Genomic DNA, 26,655 nt, shown 5'->3' with positions numbered 1-26,655 from the left:
GTCAGGTTTGGTGTTTGAAGGGCGGAGCTCATGAGACTTGATGCAAGGCGGGCTGTGGGGGAAAGCGCAAATAGGGTGGCCCCAAGGTTTGTGGTTGGAGTTGAGTCAGTGGGAAGAAAAAAGTTTCATGGAGGGAGATCATGAGTTGTGCTTAGGACACATTAAGTTGGAGAAAATTATTCAAGTTCCAAGTAGATAAATAGAATGTCCAGTTGCTTGGAGCTCTTGTGAGAACAGCAAACAGAGGTGCCTGGTGGGTCAGTTACACGAATGTAATCCCTGATAAGGGCATGAGGCACAGTGTGACTCAAGGATGCTATATTTATGCCATAAACAGTTTAACAAAAATGATGTTACTCCATCGTTTAAAATGAGACTGGGAGTGGAATTATACGCAATTATATTACACGTATTTTGCATCATTTGCATTAAATTATGAGCATTATATCATAATATGCTTGACTTATTGTTGCCAGTTTTTAAGAACTGTAATGGGGAATCATAGGCTATGTGATGTTATTTTTGTTAAAATTTAATTAGAATATGATTTCTCTCTTATAAATCCCCTAACTTGCTCTTTTTTAAAATCACCTAAATTTTTCTATAAATCACCTAGATCTGTGATAAATTCATCTTTCTTAGTATTAAGCGCAATTTTCCTCTGGCCATCACCTCAAGCATAAATAGAATGTCTTTATACTTGTGACTTTATGGGTTTAGAGTCTTATCATTCCAGTTTAATAAATTGTGGCTCCTTATCTGATATCAATATATCAGTGTAAATGTAATATATCTTTATATTTGTATGAGCAACAAATGAATTTATTCATTTACCAAGTGCACAGAGTGAATAATATCAACTGTCTATAGCCCCATGGCTGTTGAAAGTTTGGCAAGTTTGCCTGTTACAGTATTGTTACGTTGAGAACAAACAGCACTGGAGGCATAGTAATTTTAAAAGTTACAACAATGTTGTGGAATCCTTTTAGTATAAAGCAGTACAGTGACATCAGTTTTTCTAAACTATCAAGAGGATAATGTGCCCCTTTTTAAAAGAGTTTAAGTAGGATTCTCTGGATAACTTTTAGATGTCTGTCCTATAAAGTAAGGCATTCTCTACTCTGCCTAGGCATGGAAATTATTCCACTTTATTTAGTAACAATGATCCAATGAAATCTGTTTTCTTTGGGTCAAGAGCCAGTGTTTAGAAATGCTTACATGTCTGGGTAGTTTCATCTCTTATAATACTTGAGATCTAATTTCATATCTTGTTTATGGGGAAAGCCAGAAGCCAAATTTATAATCATTGTTCTTTTCCTCCTTCAAGTCTCCTCAGACCAAATTCCTAGGATTTATGACTTATTTCTATTCCCAAATAATTCACCACTTGAATATGATGAAAGCTTGTGTTCGCATCCAAATTATGATTTTCATTGAAGTTTAGTTCAACAAAATTCAGGGTTCTATGTAATAAACTCGTCCCATGTAGATGATATTTTGATTTACTTCTATAAATATTTTTATAACTGAGAGTGAAGCATCTAAACAATTGTTAAATATGTGCCTAGAATCTGCTTTAGAACAAAGGCTCTGCCAACAGCCATCATTTCCTGGTTTCTAGAATGGGGACCTTTTTCCCATGCATTGTTTTCAGTTGGTATTCTTAGCAATAAAGTGATGATCAAATCCAAACATGGAGATTATGATTTTCATATACTTTATTTAAAAAGTACACAGTTTTAAATTGGTTTCAATAGGTTTCAAGCAGAAGGGACACTGCCTATCACTTGCAGTCCCATTTCTGATGAAGGGTGATTATCATGTGGCAAACTCACATTTGCATGACTGGCAAAGTAAAAAGATAACTTTTTGTCAACATATCTTAAGAGTTTATATCACGCACAGTTTAAAATCATGAGGAGATGCTGATGGTTGGACTATATTCATGTCTCGTATGTTGCACCATATTTTGGTTCACAGTTTATCCATGATTTAGCATGCCAAGAGAACATCTCAGTCAGTGTCACCTTGAGAAGAGCATCAAAAGCAGAGGGAGCAGAAGAAGGACTGTCTGGGCCCGGAGACTCGGCGCACCCCCACACTCCCTTGCATTCTCCTACAGGGAAAGGCAGGGGTTGGTTAGACGCAAATGGACTCCAGGACACCTTCAACTTTCCAACCATGTGGATTCCCCAGACCTCTCTCCCATCTCTAATGTAAGAACAAACTCTTCTGGGACCTAGATGATGTGCGGATTCAGTTTACTGAAAAGGATTATTTTCTCATGAGTAAACTTTTCAGCTGTAGTTCTTTGACCAGTGTGAGACTCTCATGGTGATTCTGATGGGAAAAGGAAACAGGAACAGTTCTCAGACTTACCTCAGGATGGAAGCCATGACAAGATTCCGGGCGCCTTCTGATCTTCTGGGCCTTTAGACGTTCACACTTAAGGGATTCATTATGTTGACTGTAGTTAAGGCATGTTTCCAAGGATTGCTTTTTTCTACTCTGCATTTCAGAGGTCAAAACTTGGTAATGACAACTCTCTTAACTACTCTCTCTCTCTCCAACAGTGGAAAGGATGTAATTTTCCTTCTCTAATATTTCTCCCCCAGGTTTCCTTACTATTGATCCCCCTTACTGGTTTCCGTGGTAGTGACTGGACCTGCACACAAAAGGATATACCTGATTTCAATGGGCGCCATGGTGATGGGGGCCACAGATTCACAGAGGCAGCTGCTGTCCACCACCACCATGAACAGGTTGCTGCTTGGGATTTGCTGGATGACAAAGGACCTGTTGGAACAAGAGGTAGTGAGACACTCATTTACTATCCGTCAATTAAAGAGTCATGAGGAAGACTTCTCTCCTGGGTGGTAGCAACTACCATATTTTGTAAAGCCAATTTTGGAGACTGTTTTACTACTAATGTTACCTTTCTCCATGAGGCTCTTCACTTATAAATACCTAGCTTCACTAGGAAAACAATAGCTATAATGACATGCAGCTCATACAACTCACCTTGGAAAGACTGAAATGCTGTATGTACAAAACACAAGAGTCACAGTTGGCTGAATCACCTGTTCCCAAAGTTTAAGAGGTGAGACTTTCAAAGACTAATCTCCTTCTCCCAGAGCCTAAACATTACCCCAAGTTACATTTGATGTTCCTCTAAGTGGCATTTTCTCTCCTCCTTCCCCCAAGGATAGAGTGAAACTATGTCATACCAATGGCAAAGGAGGTAGTGAACTTCTTAGAGCCTTCCTTATACTGCTTTGCACGATGGCTGCCCAGTATACAGGAACAGTGTTTAGAATGAGATTAATGCTAGTCATTTATGAGGTCCCACACTTCCCAGAGCACAAGTTCTGTAAGAACCAAGGCTGTATAGCTGCTCTGACCTTCTGATCCATCAGTATAGTTAGTCCAACTTAAGCAAGCTTGGCAGTGCCTCCTTCTCACACTGCCCAACGTGGTGAAGTGACAAAGACACTATAAAATAATCCTTTAACACAAAACAATACTGACTTTTTGGAGGAACAAATGAGGGATCAAAATCTCATATTCTTCCAGAACCAACAGATTAGCTAAATAATTTTAACTCCATGCTTATAACCCCTATCACATAACTTTTCATAATATTTCATTAAATTCAGTTTAATAGATTTTTAACTTAACAAATGGACATTAACAAAATTGTCAGTCTCTCCAAAGGTTTTATCTTCATTTGCCTTTCTTGCAATAAATTTGTTCCATTCTTTTGAGTATATCACCATGGTGAACTAAAATCATGCAATGAAGAAAAGTTCTTCTGCTTTATGGGACGTTATAAAGAAGGGAAAGGAACTCCCCCTTTTTAAACCTGTTGTCACCTCCTATGTTGAATGATCCATGAATGCCTCTGAGACTGCAACACAATTGACTTCTTTTCTATAAATGCCCAATGCCCATCTAATATCACACAGTTATGTTTATTTTCTTCATCTGTAGTAGGGAACAGGGCTTGCCACTGTGCAAAGATGTTTCCTCAATGCCTTAACCACTATCCACACTGGGACACCTACTCTCTGCCCTTCCCACTCTTGTCTAGAACTACATCTGGCTTCAGAGAAATATTCAATCTTGCTGACTGTTTTGCTAATTCATTCCATCTATATCTATATCTATCTATATCTATATCTGCTTTATCTTCCCTCTTTAACACTAGACTCTCGCCTATGCAAGGATGTTACTCCAGCAATTGGCCTCTTCTGAATGGATTTTGCCCATCAACATAAATATAGTCTACCTGAGATATCTCTCTTCAGAGAGCCCATAATTTCTACCTTGGAGGTGGCAGGTTAATAGAGTCTCAAAGAAAACCACAAAACCAAGATCACAAAACACTCAGAAGAACAAATGGCTGACTAGAAGATTAAGCCAAGTGTGTCTGCCAGATGAACAATAAAGGAGAAGAGATGAAAATATGACATAAAAGATCCAAAGGGAGAAAATATTTTTTGCACTGAAAAAACAAATCCAATTCTTTTCAATGAATGGGCCCACTGAAACATGAGTAAAAAACTTCCTATCCTCAAAGATACAGACCAATCCTAAAAGCTTCCCTAGAAACAAATTACTTAGAATGAGAATAAAACCAGTTTCTCAGTGGGAGTACTGAAGATGAAGAAACAGAGTAATATATTTAAAGTTTTGAGGAAAAAAGAGAGTCAAAGGTATGTCATGTCCAGAGAAAAATAGATTCTAAATCTCCGTAGACATTTATAGAAAATTATATTTTCAAATTAGGAATAATCATTGAAAAAATATTTAAAAGTATTTAAAACCTGATAAATCTGGATAGCATGAGAAATTAAACACCCCCCTACACACACATGACTGCCAGTATAAACCTAAAATTATTACCAATCACAATAACTGTGAGGTTGTTAGATTCACATATTAAAAGCAAAGACTCTTAAATTGGGTTTACAAATATTATGCTGTTTGCCACAAACACTCCTAAAACAGAATGACATAGGAGGAGGGGAAAATATATCAAAAATATGCTAACAAAAAAGAAACAAGTTCAGGTTTAGTAGTAATATACAAATATTCAGAGTAAAAAATCATTACAATGTAATAAATAAAACAGTTCATACCGAAAAGAATTATAATCCACTAACAAGATAAAACATGATTATTTATTCACATAATGATAGTAGTATACAAACCGAAAGAAATAACAAAAGGGATTTCTGAAAGCATGATCTATTAAAAATATGGACCCAAAACTCTTCAGATATAAACAACACAGAATATAAATTATTTTCAAACACAGGGAAATGCAACACATTCCAAAGAACCTATAGTATTGATTATACATTCTTCTTTTATGGTAGAGTACAATTAGAAATTAATACCAAAATGATATAAACAGTGAAAATTAAAAGTTAAAAAATACCTTTCATCAATCCTTGAGATTTGATAATAGCCCAGATTCAAATTTGTGCGGTATAATCTTAGACATTTTCATCAGAAAAAATAAAGGTTGCAAATATTTGACTAAGTTTTCAAATCAAGAAGCTGGAAAAATAAGAAGATAAACCTGCACCTGTGCCCTATACATTGTCTTCCTTCTTGTCCACTGGATTGAGTATTAATGTCCCTCTGCAAAGCCTATCTCTCAGGCTTCTTCAAGGATGTGACTGGTGGAAAAGAAGAGATAAGTGACGGTTGCACAAATAGTTTCCCTCATCTACTAGCCCTTCCTGGAGGCTGGCAAACATGCTGTCACATCTCCCAGCTCAGGAAAAACAAAACTGTCTCTTAACCCTCCCTCCTGCGACCATCCCGTTTCTCTATCTTTCTTTATACCATAAGTCCTAAAAATAATGATCTATAATCCTTCTCTCTCTCCCCCCAACTCTCTCTCTTCATACCTCTCCCTCCTTCACAAATTGTATTCCAACAAGGTTGTAGTCCTCACCACTCCAACTGAATCAGTTCTTGCCAAGGACACCAATGACCTCAAAACTTTCCTTCTGTATCTTTCTCCTTTCTTGTTTACTGTCTGCCCCTCATAAAAGACTGTAGTTTCCAAAGTAACAAGGCTGCATCTAACTGCCTGAGGTTATTAGTTACCTCTAGCACCTACAGTTGTGCCTGGGACAGAGCAACTTCTCAGTAAATATTTGTTGAATCAATGACAGAACTTGAAATGATAAAGGCAGAAGAATAAAATAAAAATTAAACTGTGAAGATAACCAACAGAATCAAACTCTGGTTTAAAAGCTTACTGACAGAAATCAACTTTGGCACTCCTGATCAAGAAATTAAGTCACAAAGTATCATTATAACCTGAAAGATACGGGAGCATTTTAAACATTTTTTTGGTGACTATTCTGTATAGCATTGTAAACAATCTGAGAACTTAGAGGAAACACGCCTTTGGGGATAAAGCATAAATTATCTACATTTGGCCAAGCTATAAAAATCATGAGCAGACCAATTGCCATGAACAAAACTGAAATGTTCATTGAGAATCTACCCCCAGGTGAATTCGACCCAATCACCCAAAGAACAGATATTGCTGTGTTCATAGAAAACCCACATGAACCCACTGACCAACTATTAGAACTAATAAAAGAACTCAGCAAGCTGGCTAGTTACATAATCAGCATATAAAACCACAGCCTGACACTGGCAATAACCAATGAAAAATATTTGTGAAATAAAGAACCATTGATAGTATCAATAATCACTATAAAATGCCCAAGAATAAATCGAGTAAAACATACGCCTTTATGAAGAAAATGATGCAAATTTACTGAGGAACATAAAAACACAAGCTAAAAATTGGAGGGAAGTACAATGGTGGTGGAAAGGAACACTCATACTTTAAATATGTCATTTCTCTCTTAATTAACTTTTTAATTCAAAGCAATTTCAATAAAAATGTCAATAGGTTTTTTAATGGAATTTGAGAACGTGATTCTAAGATTCTTTCAGAAGAGTAAATATGGAGAATAGTCTGGACAATTATAAAAAATTGGATTTTATAAAAAAGGGAAGGGCAGCTGCTTGCCATACTCAATATCGAAATTCGTGAGACAATTCATAGAAGAGGAAACACAGATGAGTAACAAATAGGTAAAAGGGGGTTCAATCTCACTAAAAATTAGAGAAGTGTAAGTGAAAGTAATGATTTGATTAGGACATAGGTAAAAATTAAAATCTACGATAATATCAAATAATGGAGAAAGTCTGAAGAAATGAATACTGTTCTATACCATGGGTGGGAAAGTGAACTTTTATAGCTACTATGAGGACAATTTGTTATTATTATAGTGGAAATCTTTTATACCCTATTTTCTCTGTAGTTTTACTTCTCATTAAAATAAACTCTTGTTCAGAACCCAAGAAGTCATGTAGATGCTCTTGGTAGCAATGTTCACTGAAATGGAAAAAAAGCAAACACAAACAAACAAAAAATCAAAAACAAACAAACAAAAAAACCCCACCTAAATGTCCAACACTGGGGCAATGATTGAATAAGCAAGAATATGTCCACTCGGTGGTCTTCTTGGCACCAGGTGACAGGGTAAAGAGGATCTGTTTACTGTCATGAAAGGAGACCCAAGATGGTGAGTGGGAAAATAATGTAAAACTATACATAAAGTACGAGTATTTAAGAATATTTAGGCCGGGCGCGGTGGCTCAAGCCTGTAATCCCAGCACTTTGGGAGGCCGAGACGGGTGGATCATGAGGTCAGGAGATCGAGACCATCCTGGCTAACACAGTGAAACCCCGTCTCTACTAAAAAATACAAAAAAAAACTAGCCAGGTGAGGTGGCGGGCGCCTGTACTCCCAGCTACTCGGGAGGCTGAGGCAGGAGAATGGCATGGACCCGGGAGGCGGAGCTTGCAGTGAGCTGAGATCCGGCCACTGCACTCCAGCCTGGGAGACAGAGCGAGACTCCGTCTCAAAAAAAAAAAAAAAAAGAATATTTAGGACTATTTATTTAAGAACATTCAATTCTGCTACAGAGAAACAAGAAAAATAAATGAGACGGATAAAACTTATAAGATGTATTAGGTATAGATAGCACATAAGTGACCCATGACTCATGTTAGATTAGAGTAAATGGACTCAACAAGTAGAGCGTATGCAAGTTGAACAGAAATAGTAAAGGAAGAACATATGAAGTGTCTTCCTATAGAGAAGAAGGAAGGGAAGGACCACGTAAAATTAAATGCACTCAATTCTTAAGGCACAGACCTTGTCATCTCTAGGTTGATAGCTCTCTCCTGGGTCATCCTTAAATTAACTCACTGGCAACATCCATTCTCTGCCTGAGACACACAGATAAATGTTGTGGCTCTTATCGGGGGATCTTATCCCTGCGTTCCTCCCCATCCTGCCTGCTTGTTCGGAGGGAGTACGAGGGAGGCATGGTGATCACTTGCCTCAGGAGGTTACAGGCAAGCTACACACTTGCCCTTGCACCTCTCCAATAAGGCAAGTGTGTGTTGGCTGCAAGCACCTTCTGCCTGCTGAGGCCCTGTTCCAGACTGAGAACTCTCAAGTGTGGTCCTCCTCGCTACACCATCAGTGGGAAAGAGAGCAGGAGAGGGTGGAGACAAGGGAAGGGAAAGGAAGGGAAGATGGGAGAGAGAAGAGGAGAACAGAGGAACAGTGCATAACACAGGATACGGGGAGGGAGGTCTTCTGCCCTCTTTCCCCTTGCTTCTAGCCATATGCTTTAAATGAATTCACTCAGCCAAGGGATTTGAGCATCTTAATTTTTTGGTAAGCCTTTTTGTTTTGTAACCTCTAGGATTACTTGCCTGGTAAGTACTTGGCATTTATACATAAAGTGAGTACAAAAAAAAGACACATTTCTATAAATTCTTTATATGTGTGTCTGTCTGTCTGTCTATCTATCTATCTATCTATCTATCTATCTATCTATCTATCTATCTGTCTGTCTGTCTGTCTGTCTACCTATCTATCTAACTAATGCATGGATGTATAAATAAAGGTCAGGAAGGTTACACACCACACCAGCAACAGTGGTTACCTCTGAAGAAAGGACCGTGACAGGGAGTAACTGTCAAGGGAGACTTGAACTCCATTTGTACCCTGAAGTTCTCTACCAGGAGAATGTATTAATGTCTTCTTAAAACAATTATAAAGTGAACTGTGAGGGTCAAGCCCATTTTACAAAAGAGAAAACTGAAACTCAACGAGGATAAGTAAACTCTTACCACAGCTATACGAATAAGACAAAATTATGCCCATTTTACAGATGGGGAAACAAAAAACTAAGTACCTAGAGTAACTGGGGCAGAGCAGAGGTTCAAGCCCAAAGCTGCAGCCCTCCAGAGCCCAGGCTAGTGCGGTTCTTCTGCCACAGGCAGCAGACTGTCTGTCTCGTGCTGGAATGATTAGAGCTCAAACTCCTTGAGGACAGACCCAGAGTGATCCCTCACTGCAGATGCTTAATGACAGCAAATGCAAGATATTGTTTTTAAAGCCCCACAACCAACTTTCCTTCTTTCTTTCCCAAATCCTAGGAGTTGAAAAGCCCTGCAAGCAGCTACACTGAGAGGAGAAAAGCCACCCCCTACAAAAGATTTGCCAGCGGAAAGATTAACTACTTTTCCATATTTTAAAGACTTACTGTCTGCTTATTAACATGGTGCTTCGGAGGGGCCTGGGCAATGTTAGCTGTACATTTATGTGTACAATGTGTATTTATGGCCCAGGGTGCAGGGTTGAACTTCATAAAACACACCTCCATCCAGCTGGGCCCAGCAGCCAGGCTGACATCATAGTCAGAGGGGCTGTGGCCTGGTGGGTTTGCCTGGGGGCCAAAAAAGGCGAGGAGGGAAATGCCTCAGCAGAGAATCACAGCGGTTGTTTCTAAGCAGGGATAGGTCAAAATGCGTGAAATAAATTAGGTCCTCGAGGGAAAGGGAGTTGGGAGAGGGAAGCAATTTTGATGTATCCATTGCCAGAACTGAAATAATCCAGTCCTCCCTTTCCCATTCACTACAGACCGAGAAAGAACTGGAGGGAAAAAGATGATGCGATTTCAAGACAGCCTCCCCCGACAAGACAGAGTATTTGCCGCACACTATCTTCCTAGAGGGGCTTTCCTGACCAAATGATGAAAGTGATCACCATGCCTCCCTCGTACTCCCTCCGAACAAGCAGGCAGGATGGGGAGGAACGCAGGGATAAGATCCCCCGAGGACCACAGGATTGCACATGTGGAGAGCTTGTTTGGCTTGCCTTTCATTAAATGGGTACAAAACTGTGGCTTGAAAAATATTTGGTCAGGATAGAATCTTAAAACGTTTTGACCCTAGACTGATGTATTTCACCCTTTATAGATTTTTACCCTTTATATAGATTCTCCAGATTTTATCCAAAGATAAAATGAAAGCCAATGAGTCAGTCCCAGGGAGCTAATGAATTTGGCACTGCCCTGTTCATAGTGTTCTATTCCCCAGCTGGATGGGGCACGTGACTGTGGCTCTCCATCAGGATCCTGTTCTCTTTGGAGGTGGAAACTGGCCCTATCCCCCAGTGGCCCTGCCCCAGCAAGCACCACATTTCCCTACATGGGCCCGGGCCCATAAGTTGAGAGCAAATATTTGGTGACTGTTTAAATTCAAAGGAAAACTTAATTATTTTGTATGTGTTCTAGCATAACTTGATAGTCATATTATGAGACAGTAGGAGGGAGGTGGACAGGAAGAGAAATACACAAATAATTTCTCCTTTTGATTATCGATGCAATGATCTTAAATGAAATGTAGTAACTAAACTTCAGCAGGACACTGAAAAAGCAATATAGCATGCTGCAGTGAGGATTGGCCTAGAAATGCAAATGAACAAGATTATTGAGTGGTCCCAGCTTAATAAAAATAGAAACATGAAACAGTTCTTTTTTTTCTTTCTTCTCTTTCCTTTCCTTCCCTTCCCTTCCCTTCCTTCTTCCTCTCCCTCTCTCTCTCCCTCTCCCTCCCTCTTCCTCTCTCTCTCTTTCTCTCTTCTTTCTTTCAACATGGTCTTGCTCTGTCGTCTAGGCTGGAGTGTAGTGGTGTGATCATAGCTCACTGCAGCCTTGAATTCCTGGGCTCAAGCAATCCTTCCCACTCTGTCTCCTGAGGAGCTGGGACCACAGGATCATAACCCATGCCTAAGGGTAAAAGTACCTGGTGGAGGGAAATACCTCTTTCCATGAATACTGAAATTCTTGTTGGATATGCCCTGATCAGTGTTCACATGGTAGACAAAAGGCAGGCCCATGTTCTAACCCAAATGAGCTTGGAGTGGGAGCAGGGGGTTGGGGGAGGATTTCCAACTCTAAATTAGTGCCAGCCAACTCTAGAACTTGTGGCACATAGTGTCACCTTGTCCTCCCCTAAATCTGGGACTACAAAAAATCCCCACTTGACATCCAGTTCACATTCCGGAAAATCTATTAATGTAAGACACCCTATACAGCCTTGGAAAACAGCCAGTGCTGTGGGATCTGTTCAATAGGTGCCTAAAAGACACTGGACACAAAACCCATCCCTGAAAAAAATTCTTAAAAGAACAGAAGAAAGCACCCATTTGTGAATCAAATTTAGCATCATGCTTAGGATAGAACACTCAGAGCAGGCTAATTAGAGTCAGAAGAAGGCAAGGAGGCTCACTTTCCTCTGTTATTTATTCTTGTTCTAAAAGTGCCAGCCTATGCAATTAAATCAGAGAAAAGACAGATGATTCTCTGTTGGAACAAAGGAAGTGCTCTCCGGTCCCTAAAGCTTGCCCCTGTCCCCATTCCCATAATCATTTCTCCCGTTTCCCTATATATCTTAATGGTGTCACCCTCTATGCAGTCATACAGCCAGAGATCTCCAATGAACTCTCAACATGTTCCTCCCTGAACATTGCCATGCCCTGGTTTGACTATGTCCTTAATGTCTCTCAAATCCATCCTTCCATCTCCATCCTACAGGACCAGCTTTATGGGTGCAACTACTGTAGTTGCAGAGGGGCCTACTATCAGAAGGGCTGGTCACTTGGAGTTGAGTGTTCTGCAGGCATGGCTCTCTTAAAATTCTCAATTTTATCTCTGAATTTGTATTATATAAGTGAAGTCCAGAGGCCAATGGGGCATGCATAGGATTAGAGAGAGGAGGGCTGTGAGGAGGGGGTGGTTGAGCCTTTGCTCATATACAGTTACACTCTCCTTCATCTCCCCAGGGTGTTCCCAGCTACCTATTCCTCTCCTGCACTCAGCCCAGCAACTAGAGCCCTGCCCCTCACCTCACCTGCACCTGGCTGGGCCTGGGCCAGGCATGCAGAGGGTCAAGGCTTGGGAGTGACTGGCAGTGCCACAGCATGCTCAGTGGGTGACTTAGCAGGGGCAAACCTCCTGCCCACCCTGATCCAGGTACCCAAGTATATTTGGTATCTGATGCAAAGATTGAAATCTCTTGGGGACTGGCTGTCCCGCATGAGTAAGGACAGCGAGCCCCTGGCAAAGGGAGATTCAGTCCCTTCCTCCAGCCAGGACACGGCACCTCCGTCCTGTGGCTAGTGGGAGGGAGAAGCTCTGTGGCCGCTGAGCCGCACACCCTGTCAGGTAACTGGGCAGGACTCCTTAAGCACTTGGCCAATGAGCAGCCCTGTGTCTGAAGGAGCACAATATTAAAATGGCAAATTAAAAAATATCATGAGCAGTCAAGAGAGACCACAGAAAGAAGGAAAAGTTGTAACCTTTCATACCTTTAAGAACACATTTTTCTTGCTTTCTAAACAAGCAGCCCACACTTTTATTTGCACTTGGCCTGGCCAATTATGAAGCCAACCCTGCTAATCCACAAAATGTTAGGTTTATCTTCCAGCCGGTCTCCTTGCCATGACCCATTCTTGAAGTGGTCCTTCCCAAGTGCAAGGCTGACACCCTATCTCTCTTTTTATACCTTTCTACAGCCCCTGTCATCTACCCGATGGTCTGCATTGAGTGAAGCAAACAAGCCCTTTATGTTCTACCTGGCTCTCTCTCCAGCCTGATGTGTTCAACCATCTCAACCCCAAAGCCACCTTCCTGTCCAACATCCATGCTGCTGACATACCCACGAGCCCCTGAGTGCACCATGTTGCTTCTCTCACAGTGCTGAGACCCAGATGGAGCTCTAATTCTTACCTTGGTTGCTCGCTGGAATCACCTGAAGAGCATTTTGTTTTGTTTCATTTTGCATTTTTTTTCTACTGATGGCCACACCTAAAATAAATTATATTGGAATCCCTGCAAGAAGGACCAAGGCATGCGTGTGTGTATATATATATATATGTGTGTGTGTGTGTATATATATATATATGTATTTTTTTTTCTTTAAGCTTCTGGAGTGATTCCAACGTCCTTCAAGGCTAAGACTGACTGGTCTAGAATTGTGCTTCTCAAGCTGAGAATGCTTATGGATGACCTGAGAATCTTGCTGAAATACCAGTTTCTGTTCAGTGGGTCTAGGGTAGGGCCCATGATTCTGCTTCTCACCTTCTACTAGGCAATGCTGATGCCGCTGGTTCAGGGACCAGCAAAGCCTCTGATTGTTGAAGCCACCTCCTCCCACACCTCTGGAGAACCCCAATTCAGTTCTAAAAGTTTTATTAAATGTCACTTTCTCCGCGAAGCCCTCATTCTCAAAGGGAAGTATGTCCTCCTCCATTCTCCCATGACATGGTGTAGGTACCCGTATCACCCACATAAAATCCACAGCCTTCTGTATGCGTGTGGAATTAAATGCTCACAGCGATTTTGCCATCCTTGTACTGCTACACTGGAAATGACTAGGACAGACACCAGCACTCTAGGCTACATAAAGGATAGTCTCAAAACTGTAAGCTTTGGAGTGTATAGAAAATTCTCTTTTGGTAACCCAGGAAAACAAATGGAAGAGTTACCTTCTAGGGCACTTAAAAGTGAGATCCAACGAGAGGCTTCTGTAAATGTCAGTTGGGAGGCAGAGGTCACACACATTAAGAAGCCATAAATGAAACAAATAAGAAAACAAATAGTTTCCCAATAGGCGCTCAAATCAAAAGTCAGAAGGAAAGATGCCTCCAATTCTACAGGTTGGTGGCAGTAGGAATTGATTTAATCATCAATACAGTATAGTGAGTAGGCCAGCTAGTATCTTCCTTCCCTCCATCTTTCTCTAGGTAACCAGGCAGACAGCTATTAATATTTTGTTTTTTAATTTGGGTAATTTTGTTTCCTACTAGACTTCTGAGAGCAAGGCAGAGACCTCCTTTATTTTTGCTTTCTACACGTCATTGAATAACAACGGAAAATGAGTAAAAGATATAGCCAGGTGTGGTGGCTCATGCTTGTAATCCCAGCACTTTGAGAGGCCAAGGAAGGAGGGTTGCTTAACCCCAGGAGTTTGAGACCAGCCTGGGAAACCCATAGTGAGGCTGTGTGTCCAAAAAAAAAAAAAAAAAAGACAGGTATGATGATGTCTGCCTGTAGTCCCAGCTACTCAGAAGGCTAAGGCAGGAGGATCACTTGAGCCCAGGATTTTGAGGCTGCAGTGAGCTATGATCATGCCACTGCACTCCAGCCTGGGCAACAGAGCAAGACACTGTCTCAAAAAACAAACAAACAAAAAATGAAAGATAAAAATATAATTCAAAGTAGCACAAGCTCTTTGGCAAATGAGTTTCACAGAATATAGTACAAGGTTTAAGCAGCCCAGAATTTTTGTTTATTCTCACCATTCTTCAAGGTCCACAACCACTTTCAGAAAACAAAGAGCCTTGTCTGACCTTCTATAGAAGTTGCTCTTTGATATCCAATCTCCCTTCTTTTGGTAGAAATACCTTCCTTCTGGGAAGGACTGCACCCTTCCCTCAGGCAGCCCAGGTGCTTTTGAGGAGCCAGCCCTGTCCAGGCATGCTGTCTAGACCTAAGTGGATTGGTACAATTAATTCCTTCTTCTAGAGAAAGCAATGGGTTCAGAGATGGGTACTGAACCTAAGTTATTTCAATCAGTCTGAAATGTAGAGTTCTTATCTATACTCCAAACACATGAACACAAAGACATTTTCAGCCTCAGGAGCCACTGGCAGCTTTCCTGTGCTCATGAATGGAAGTGCCTGCTGGGAAATGCATACAGAAAACCTGGATCTTGGTCTTAACCTTTGGGAAACTTAAGTAAGCCCTACCTGAAGCTTACATCTCAACTTTTCCCTGTATTGTTTAAGCTTGTTTGAGTTGAGCCTCTGTCATTCGTAAACAAAAGAATATTAAGTGGTAAGCTCTTAAATTCCGTATCATCGCCACTACATTGCCTAATCACCCTGCAGTTGGAAAATCTAGGCTTTAGGGAGCTGCCCTAGAAGCCATAAGCATGGCTCACACCAGGTTTACCCTGGATGGCCTGCCAAGAACCAAGCTGATATAGGCCTCTTCTGCTCCATTTCACGAGTGTGGGAAGTGTGCTGTGTTTTCATAGTTAAGTGCTAAGATTAAATTGGACCAGCATATTCTCTTTGTTATACTTATGTATTCAAAAATGTATACAATAGACACATTATGGCATTCCATTTGTGACTTGCTGATGGGGAAGGCACACAAAAAGCCAGAAAGATGCTTTGCCTGAAGGGTGGTGTCCCATGGTGGTATTTATTCTATTGTAGACAGAACGCATCAGTAAGAGCCATGATAATGACTTCCACTCATCCTCAGCCCATCGAGGATTTATTGAGATTTATGGTGCCTATCCACATCTTGAAAACAACCTGGGCAGGAGGTTCTTTGGCATTGTCAGCCCAAGACAGATGGCAAGGAATCGTATTCTGGGTTTGAAATATGGGGGAGAAAGCCCCATGGAATGAAAGGAGAGGGGCCCAGTTTTCTTTTCTTATCCCAGAGGAAGGGAATCTCAAAAGAGCTCACAACAAAGGATATTTTTAAAACTTGGCTATCATTTTAGCTTTTCAAAGTTTATTTTTTCTTTGTACTAGGGTCTTCAGTAAATCTTCTTAATTATGACATGAACCATTTTTCTTCTAATCCGCTTAAGAAGAGTAAGGAGTTTGTTAACTATTTTCACTGAAACAATGTCTTTTCTTATAAATAATGACAATAATAGCTAACATTTATGGAGTGTTTACTTAATGCCAAATGCTTTTCTAAGCAGTTCCCCTTTAATCTTCACACCAACTCAAAGAAATATCACTTTCTCCATTTTATAGATGAAGACATTCAAGCATTGAGAAGTTAAACAACTTTACCAAATCCTAAAGAAACATCAAATCTCAAAGTATTGAAACGCTACAAAGCTAGGCCTGCTTGATGCTAACCTTTGTTTCATCCCTTACAGTCTATATAACTAATCACCACCATCATCATGACCCTCATCACCATCACCATCACCACCAACATCATCTACCACTTACTGAGCACTTACCCTATATAGGCACTGTGTGATGGTCTTTATCTAAAATGGACTCATTTCACAACTCTGCAAGGAACTTCAATAATTAGACCTCATTTTGCTTTAAGATAGCACAGATAGGCCGGGCGCGGTGGCTCAAGCCTGTAATCCCAGCACTTTGGGAGGCCGAGACGGGCGGATCACGAGGTCAGGAGATCGAGACCATCCTGGTTAACACGGTGAAACCCCGTCTCTACTAAAAAATACAAAAAAACTAGCCGGCCGAGGTGGCGGACGCCTGTAGTCCCAGCTACTCGGGAGGCGGAGGCAGGAGAATGGCGTGAACCCGGGAGGCAGAGCTTGCAGTGAGCTGAGATCCGGCCACTGCACTCCAGCCTGGGTGACAGCGCGAGACTCCGTCTCAAAAAAAAAAAAAAAAAAGATAGCACAGATAATAGGTATGATCTGGATTCCAGCTATCAGACAATAGAGCCTGCCATCTCACCCATCATGCGGATATGGACAGGAGGCAAGGAAATACTGGGAAGGAAATGGCAGGTCCCTGGCAAAGGCCCCACCCTCAAGCTTGGAAACTGGCAGCTCTAAATGGGAACAGTTATTCCTGTTTTTGCACCCAAATGTTGCCTTTTGATCCACCATGCCCCCCCTATTCTGTACCCATATAAACCCCAAGCCCCAGGCTCCACAAGCAGACGAGCAGATACACAGAAGAGCAGCCTGGCAGAGGAGAGAAGAAAAGGAGCATCTGAATGTTGAGAGGATTATGGCTGAGGACAGCTGGAGAGGAGATTGGGTGTGGGACACCTGAACTCCAGGGGAAGATCATCTTCCCACTCCATCCCCTTTCCAGCTCCCCATCCATCCCACTAAGCACCACTTCTATCACCAAATAAAATCCTCATATCCACCATCCTTCAAGTCTGTATGTGACCTGATTCTTCCTGGATGCTGGACAAGTATCTGGGTACCAAGAGGGCACTAAGCTGGTTAATACTTAAGCCATCTGTGGACAGCAGAGCTAAAAGAGCACTATAGCATGCCCACTGGGGCTTTCAGAGTCGCAGGCACACAACCTTAGATGCCACTGTGGGGCTGGAGCCTAAAAGCACTTACCTCGGCTCCTGCATCTGCTTGTCAGAATGCTCCCTGTCCCATAAGGGGTTTGAGCAGCAGCTGCAGCCGGAACAGACAAGCCACACCCCTGCTGCACTTCCTGGGAGGGGGGTCAGAGAACTCTCCTGTTTCAATACAACAACATCTCATGTGGAAATGTGTTTGGGCAATAGTAATGTAATGATTCTCTGGTAAACAGAGAAAAGAGAATCTGTCCCTACATCGAAGGGATAATTTAATATTACCTAGAACTCTCAGTTCTAATCTTCTATTTTATATCTTTATACTGTCTTTCACAATCTCCATGTGAATTGTAGGGTTCATTTAGCAAAACAGAATAGCCTCAGAATGAATCATCAGGAAGCCTGAATAAAAGCGTACACTTTAAAAGTATAAAGAATTCACTGGGAAGTTAAACATCTCCCTTTAAGTGATCTGGCAAAGTCAAATTGTGATCATTGAGAATTACTTTATAAAAGGTTGGACATCTTGCATTACCTTAACAAATGTAATGGTTCAGTGTACTATGTTAATGGTAAGAAAACAACGGAACTAAATATGAAGCCAGTTTTGCATATAAAAAAAGAGCAGGGGGAAATATCACATCATTTAAATCCTTCTACTTATCCTGATTTTACAGATGAGGCAACAGCTCAAAGTTACGGGGCTAATAAGATGTGGAGCTGGGATTCCAACCCCGGCCATTTGGCCTCAGAGCCTGAGCATGCAACTTTTCCACCTCTTAGTTTTGAGTAATGAGCTGGCATGTGATTTTTCCTTTATTTTTTACACAATTCTCTATTTTTCAATGTTCTGCAATGAGTAGGAATCACATTTTAATAAGAACCAAGAACCATGTATAGTCTCAGTTGCTGACCACCAGAAAAACTAAAACCAGAGTGACACTTTTCCAGGATCATTAATTGAAAGAACAATGAAATCCCTCCTTAGTGGCCTTGCTGTCTTCTTCTATGTACTCATTTTTACCGTATATCCTTGGGGTGAGTTCTCCCCAGAACGAATCCTCTTTGAATCTCTCTATAACATCAGCTGTATCACTGCCTGGTCTACGATTGGAGCTTGATACACTTTTGCTGATTAAAATAAAAGCTGAATTCATGCCTTCCTACTTTGACTCTATCTAAGGTTTCTGAATAATATATCTTGTAGCTTTGAATTAATATCCCAGGGAAATAACTAAACAAATCATGTAGTCTGCTATACTTTGGGTTCTGACTTCTGAAGTCAATGCTGCCAAAAATTCCCATCCTTATTCAACTGTCCCTTATCACAATATAGCATGATTATTCACTTTGAATAGTGTAAGTACTGTGGTAGAGACCTATAGCCAGGGAAAAGTTTGAAGAGAGACAGATGTATTCCAGAAACACTGGATGAAAGGCAATGTTTTAGACTTTTAAATTAGTGTTTCTAAGGATTTTTGGGTTTTTTTTTTTGTGATTTGTCAAAATTTTGATCATTGAGAATTACTTTATAAAAGGTTGGACATCTTGCATTACATGAACAAAGGATTTTGTTCATTTTGCATGACATGAACAAAGCATTTTGTATTCTAAATAGGAAAAAAAATCTCACAAGAAAAATGAGAACTATTCTCTCATTTAGCGTATACTTGATCCACACAGAGAATATCAGTATGGAATAAAGGGGAAGAAAAAAATGGAGGTGGGAGATAACCTCCCAGAAAGCCGACTGGTTCAGAAGCTAATGGACTTGAATTGAACTCCCATTGTGAAATTAATAGACAAATCACCATGAGAAGTGTTTTGTTCCTTCCCTCTTCTTAGTTTTCCTACCTCAAAAGTGATTTCTAAGATCCCTTCCTAATATAACACTAAAATATTTGGCTTTCACATCACTGCTTCCTCCTTACAAAAAAAGCCTCACATTTCTCCAGGTTGTTAACAGACTTCAGTTAGTTATTGCCATTATGTTCTTCCACAAGCTCTCTCCACTGCTAACCCTCTTTTTTGGCGGGGTGGGGGGAATCTTGACCTTATAATTTAAAAAATTATTTTATTGTAAACTGACAATTTATAATGGTATATATTCATGGGACATGAAGTGATGTTATAATTTATGAATAAAATGTGGAATGATTAAGATTATTTACATATCTATATTATTCTCATGCTGCTAATAAAGATATACCTGAGACTGGGTAATTTATAAAAGAAAAAGGTTTAATTGACTCACAGTTCAATGTGGCTGGGCAGGCCTCACAATCATGGCAGAAGACAAAGGAGGAGCAAAGGGACGTCTTACATAGCGGCTATTCACTATCATGAGAGTGGCACAGGAAAGACCCACCCCCATGATTCAATTACCTCCCACCAGGTCCCTCCCATGACACATGGAAATTATGGGAGCTACAATTCAAGATGAGATTTGGGCAGGGACACAGCCAAATCATATCAAAATCCATCACCTCAAATACCATGTTTCACAGTGAGAGCATTTGAGATTTATTCTCTTAGCAATTTTGAAATGTACAATACACTATTATTAACTATACTCACCATGCTGTGCAACAGAACTCCAGAAAAAGTCCTTATTCTTCCTGTGTGAGATTTTGTTCCCTTCAAACATCATCTCCCCATTCCTCCCTCTACCTCAGCCTCTGTTCCTACCATGCTACTCTGTTTCTATGAGTTCAGTTGTTTCAGATTCCACATGTAAGTGGGAACATGCAGTATTTGTCTTCCTGTGTCTGGTTTATTTCATATAGTATAATGTTCTCCCATTGCATCCAGGATGTTGTAAATGACAGAATTTTCTTCTTTTTTAATGCCAAATAGTATTCCATTGGGCATTTATTCTGCAATTTCCTTACTCATTCATCTATTGATGAACACTTAGGTTGATTATATAACTTAGCTATTATGAAAGTGCTGCAATAAAGATGGGAGTGCAGACATCTCTTTAAAAAATTGATTTCAAATCTTTTGGGTAAATATCCAGAAGTAGGATGGCTACATCTTACAGTAATTCTATTTTCAGTTTTTAAGGAAACTCCATATACAGTTTCGCTATACTAATTTAATTTCCCATCAATAGTGTACAAAGGTTTGCTTTTCTCCACATCCTTGTCAACACTTGTTATCTTTCATCCTTTTAATAAGAGCTAGTCTGGCAGGTGTGAAATAATATCTCATTGTTGTTTTAATTTGTATATCCCTGATGATTACTGATACTGAATATGTTTTTCATAGATCTATTGGCCATTTCTATGTCTTCATTTGAAAAGTGTTGATTCAGGTCCCTTGTCCACTTTTTAACTGGGTTTTTTTGTATTGTTTTGTTTTCTTGCTGTTGAGTTGTTTGAATTCCTTATAATATTTTGGATACTGACCCTTTTTCTGGTATATGGCTTACAAATATTTTCTCTCAATCTGTAGATTGTCTATTCACACTGTTAATTTGTTTCCTTTGCTGTGAAGAAGCTTTTCAGTTTGATATAATCTCATTTGTCTATTTTTGCTTTTGCTGCCTATGCTTTTGGGGTCAAACCCAAAAAACCATTGCCCAGACCAATGTGTAGTTTTTAGCATTTCTGTACACTAACAATGAACTATGCAAAAAAGAAATCAGGAGGACAATCCTATTTACAATAGCTACAAAAAAAGCTTAGGAGTAAATTTAACCAAGGAGGTCAAAGACCTGTACACTTAAAACTATTAAACATTGATGAAAGAAACTAAAGCCACAAAAAATTGAAAATATCCTCTATTTGTATATTGTAAAAATCAATATTGCTAACACGTCCATCCAACCCAAAGTGATCCACAGATTAAATGCAATCTCTATCACAATTCCAATTTCATTTTCCATAGAAATAGAAAAAAATTCCAAAATCCATATGAAATCACAAGTCCCTAATAGCCAAGGCCATCATAAGTAAAAATCAATGAAGCTGGAGACACCATACTACATAATTGCAAACTATACTACAAAGCTATAGTAATTAAAACAGCATGATTCTGGCAAAGAAATAAACACATCTATTAATGGAACAGAATAAAGAGCCCAGAAATGAACCTACACATACATGGCCAATTGATTTTTACTGGAATACACACCAAGAAAAGGATAGTCTGTTCAATACATGGTGTGGGATAACTGGATATCCACTTGCAAAAGAATGAAACTGGACTTTATCTCACATCATGTACAAAAATCAACCCAAAGAAGATTAAAGACTTACATGGAAGACCAGAAACTATAAAACTACTAGCAGAAAACACAGGGGAAAAATTATGCAGTATTGGTTTGAGCAATGATTATTTGGATTTGACACCAACTCTCTTTAATCAGCATGTTTCTTAAATAAAAAAGAGTTATTTAAAAGTTAAAATTCAAAAATTCAGAAACGTTAACACCTATATATCATTACTAACTAGTACAGATAAATTCTGTACATGATAAAGGAGAAAAGTTTTAAGAACTAAATACCATATTCCAGAGCTAGAGGCAAAAATGAAACAAAATCACCTTCTGAAGCCTAAAAACAGGCCACCAAAAGAGCAAGGAGATACACTGGTAATTTAAATGCATGCTACAATAAAACTCAACATTCTCTAGAGGAATATAACAGAATCCAGGACATCTACAGTGTACCATCCACAATATCCAAAGTACAAAACTGACTATACATGTGAAGAAACTTGTACAGTAATTGTGTCACATAGTAAAATGTGACAAAATAGTCAACAGAAAAAATCAATCTAAAGATAGACCAACATCTGGCCCAGGTATTAGAGTTAGTAGATAATGGTAATATATTATACTTTATAATATATTAATATATTTATATGTTAATTAAACTTTAAAAAGTGGATATATTGAGGTATGAAATGGGTGAATTCCAGCAGAAACATGGAAACTATATAAAGAAACCAAATGCAAATCTTAAAACATAATAAAATATTTTAAATCCAAAATTCACTGAATGGTATTCAAGGCAGACTGAATACAACAGAAGATAGGATCAGTACACTTGAAGTCAAGTCAATAGAAATCATTCAAATTGGAGAACAAAGAGAAAAACAAGGTTAATACACAAATGAACAGAAGCTCAGTAAGCAGTAAAGTAGTACCAAGCAGTCTAACAAAGTATTTAGAATCCCAGAGTTGAGTAAAGAGAAAATGAGTCAAAAAATAGATTGAAGAAATACTGACTGGGCTAAAATGACAGACAGGAATTGGGATTATATTATCCTAAGGTAAGTACACTACAACTGAAGCAGTTTAATATTATTTGAAGACAGACAATGAGCAATTAAAGATGTATATTGTAAACCTTAGTACAACCAATACAAAAAAAAAGCTTAAAAGTATATAAATAATAAGCCAATAGCAGGAAAAAAAAATGGAATCATAAAATAGTCAATATAAAAGAAGGCAGAAAAAAAAGAGGACGAACAAGCAGAAATCAACTAGAAAAGTGCTAGATTTCAAGCCAATAATATCAGTAACTGCATTAAAAATAAATGGCCTATATGGAAGACCAAATACTTTTACCTTAAGGTCAGAAACAGAAAAGCATGTCTGATTTTACCATTTCTCCTTAACGTTGTACTTTAAGTTACAGCCTGTGCAGTAAGGCAAGAAAGGAAATAAAATTCATCCAGATTTTAAAGAAAGGCAGAAATTATCTTTATTTGATGACTGTATGTTCATATTTGTAGGAAATGTAATCAAACCTACCAAAAACTACTAGAAATGATAAGGAAGCTTAGAAAGGTTGCAGGATATAAAATTCAATATAGATAAGCAAATTGGATTTTTTGGTAGCAAAAAGCAGTTGGAAAATGAAGTAATACTACTTAAATAGCAAAAAATATTACAGATTTAGAGATAAATCTGACAACAGATGTGCAGGAACTATATACTATCAAAAACCGTGAATCATTGCTGTTAGAATTTGAAGGAAGCTTGAGTATGAGCTTAGGCTAGAAGTCCTAGTGTTGTTAAGATGTCAGTTCTCTCTACATTGATTTCTATATTCTAAATACAAAAGGCAATATTAATCAAAATCCTATCAGAGTAAGGAATAAACTGTTAACTATAATACACAGCGAGTCTCAAAATAATTAAATGGTATTTAAGAAGCTGGACCAAAAAAGAATACATACTGTATGATTCCATTTACATAAAATTATAGAAAATACAAGCTCATCAATAGTGACAAAAGAAAATCAGTAATAACTTGGGATAGAATTAGGTGGAGAGAAACCAGTGGGAGGGATTACAAAGAGGAAGAAAAAAATTTTTAGAGATAATGGATATACTCATCTTGTTTGTGGTGATAGTTTCATGGATATAGACATTGGTTAAAAATTTTCTAAATGTACATTTTACATATGGTCAGTATATTGTACATTAAATATATGGCAAGTTGTTTAAAAATAAACGGCCCAAATGTACCAATTGAAAGGTAGATTGATATACTGGATTAAAAAGTGAAACCCAATTATGTCCTATCTATAAGAACATACATTAACTATAAGCATATTAAAAAGACTAAAGCTAAAAGATGGGGAAAGATTCCATGAAAAGTTAGTCACAAGGGACTTGCAGTAGCCATATTAATATTAGACAAAGTATACTTCAGAACAAGGAATATTACAAGTGTAAAAAGCGATACCACAAAATGACAGAGGAGTCAATTCACTAAAAAGGCATAACAATCCTAAATGTGTATGTATCTAATGACCAAACCTCAAATAAATGAGACCAAAAATGAATACACATTGAAAGAGAAATAAACACATCTACAATTACAGTTGGAGACTTCAACACTCCTCTCTTGGTAATGAATAGAAAAAGTAGAATAGGTAGAAAATCTGTAAGAATATAGAAACCAACTTTACCTAATTAACATTTATAGAAAACTTTAACAACACCACCATATACATATGCACACACACGTATATACATATGTGTGTGTATATATACACACACACACATACATATGGAACATATATATATATGTTCTTATGGAATATTCACAAAGTTAGATCATGCTTTGGATCACAAAGCAAATTTTTACATTAAAATTATGCAAAGAATGCTCCCAAACCATAATAAAATTGAACTCCAAATCAATAACAGAAAAGTTTCTGGAAAACTCTCAAATATTTTGAAATGAACTATACAGCTTTAAATAACCTCAAGGTCAAAGAGGAAGTCACAAGGAAAATGAGAAAATATTTTGAATTTAATGAAAAGTGTAACATAAAACATATCAAAAGTTTTAGGATACAGTTAAAGAAGTACTTCAGAGAAAATTTCTAATATTAAATGTTTATATTAGAAAGAATAAAGGCCTCAAATATTCTGAGTTTCTACTATAAGAAACTAGAAAAAAGAAGAGTAAAATTCAAAGCAAGGAGGACAAAGAAAACAATGAAGAAGAGAATACTAAAATTAAGAATAGAAAACAATAGAGAAATCAAACTAACAGCTGGTTCTTTTAAATGATCAATAAAACTAATAAACCTTTAGACTGTTTTATCTATTACAAAGTAAAAAGAGAAAAGACATAAACTAAAACTATTAGTAAGAAAGAAAGGACATTACTACAGATTCTACAGACACTAAAAGAGCAATAAGGAAATACAAAACAATCAACTCTATGCTCATAAATTCAATAACTTAGATTAACTAAAGACATTCCTTGAAAGACACAAACTACCAAAGCTCACTCAAGAAAAAATAGCTAACTTCAATGATCATAAATAAAGATATTGAATTCATAGTTAAAACTTTTTCTACAATGAAATCTCTAAGTTCAGATGTCTTCACTGGGGAATTCTACTGAACATTTAAGGAAGAAATAGTACAGATTTGACACAAAATCTTCTAGAATATAAAAGAGGAGAGAACACTTCACAAGTGTTTTTATAAGGCTAGCATCATCCTGACATCAAAACCAGATGACAGCATTATAAAAAGAACACTATAGGCTAGGCGCGGTGGCTGACGCCTGTAATCCCAGCACTTTGGGAGGCCAAGGTGGGTGGATCACCTGAGGTCAGGAGTTCAAGACCAGCCTGGCCAACATGGTGAAACTCCATCTCTACTAAAAATACAAAAAGTTAGCCAGGCATGGTGGCAGGTGCCTGTAATTCCAGCTACTTGGGAGGCTGAAGCAAGAGAATCACTTGAACCCAGGAGGTGGAGGCTGCAGTGAGCCGAGATCATTCCACTGCATGCCAGCCTGGGCAACAAGAATGAAACTCTGTCTCAAAAACAAAAAGCACAAAACACTATACATCAATAGACTTTATTAACATAGAGCAAAAAAGCCACAATATAATATTAGCAATTTGAATATAATAATATAAAATAGAACAACATATCATGACCAAGTATAGTTTACCCCAAGAATCCAAGACAAGTTCAAGATTCAAAAATTATCTAAAGACTGAAGAAGTCCATATGATTATTTCAAATGATGAGAAAAAATATTTGACAAACTTTAGCAACCTTTCATGACAAAAGAGAAATAAATCTCAAGAAATTAGGAACAGAAGGAACTCCCCTAACTTGATAAAGGATGTTGAAATAAACAAACAGCTAACAGTAGACTTAATGATAAAATTTTAACAGCTTTCCCCCTCTAAAATTGGGAACATGGCCAGGGTGTCTGCTGGCACTCTCCTCCTATTCACCATCACACCCTGGAGGTTCCAGTCAGTGCAAGAAGACAGAAAAAAAAGAAAAGAAAAGAAAAGAAAAGAAATAAAAGGCATACAGATGGGAAAGGAAGAAATATAACCATCTCAATGCACATACAATATAACTTGTCTACATAGAATAGTCTAAGAAGCTATAAAAAAGCAAGTGTTAATACATTAGTTTAGAAAAGTTCAGAAACAAGATAAATATAGAAAAATCAACCATGTTTCTAAATACTAGCAATGAACAGTTCATAATTGAAATAAAAAAGTATCATTTATAATAGCACTAAACGTACAAGAAATAAGTATCACTTTTTTAAAAACTGGAAAAATTGTTATATTGAAAACTATACAATACTGATGAAAAAACAAAGAAGACCGAAATAA

At 38.5% G+C, this 26,655-nt stretch overlaps 1 protein-coding gene across 5 annotated transcripts in view; it reads right to left on the bottom strand.

Moving 5' to 3' along the window:
* Positions 1 to 1,700: 1,700 nt before the first annotated feature.
* CACNA2D3 (calcium voltage-gated channel auxiliary subunit alpha2delta 3) overlaps positions 1,701 to 26,655 on the bottom strand; it is a 931,957-nt gene continuing 907,002 nt past the window's right edge. For 3 of the 5 annotated variants that reach the window (XM_045384857.3, XM_045384858.3, XM_074032504.1), the window contains 3 exons: positions 2,684 to 2,796; positions 2,380 to 2,462; positions 1,701 to 2,116 (listed from right to left, as the gene is read on the bottom strand). In XM_045384857.3, coding sequence (XP_045240792.1) covers positions 2,024 to 2,116; positions 2,380 to 2,462; positions 2,684 to 2,796 — 289 coding nt within the window. In that variant the 3' untranslated portion in view covers positions 1,701 to 2,023. Of the gene's footprint in view, positions 2,117 to 2,379; positions 2,509 to 2,683; positions 2,797 to 26,655 lie in introns of all 5 variants that reach the window. The other 2 variants (XR_006695842.3, XR_010585145.2) reach the window with 2 other exon arrangements.

This window comes from Macaca fascicularis, chromosome 2 (assembly GCF_037993035.2).
Source record: "Macaca fascicularis isolate 582-1 chromosome 2, T2T-MFA8v1.1".
In the NCBI taxonomy this organism is placed as follows: Eukaryota; Metazoa; Chordata; class Mammalia; order Primates; family Cercopithecidae; genus Macaca; species Macaca fascicularis.
This window is presented reverse-complemented; position numbering and strand designations above follow the sequence as displayed.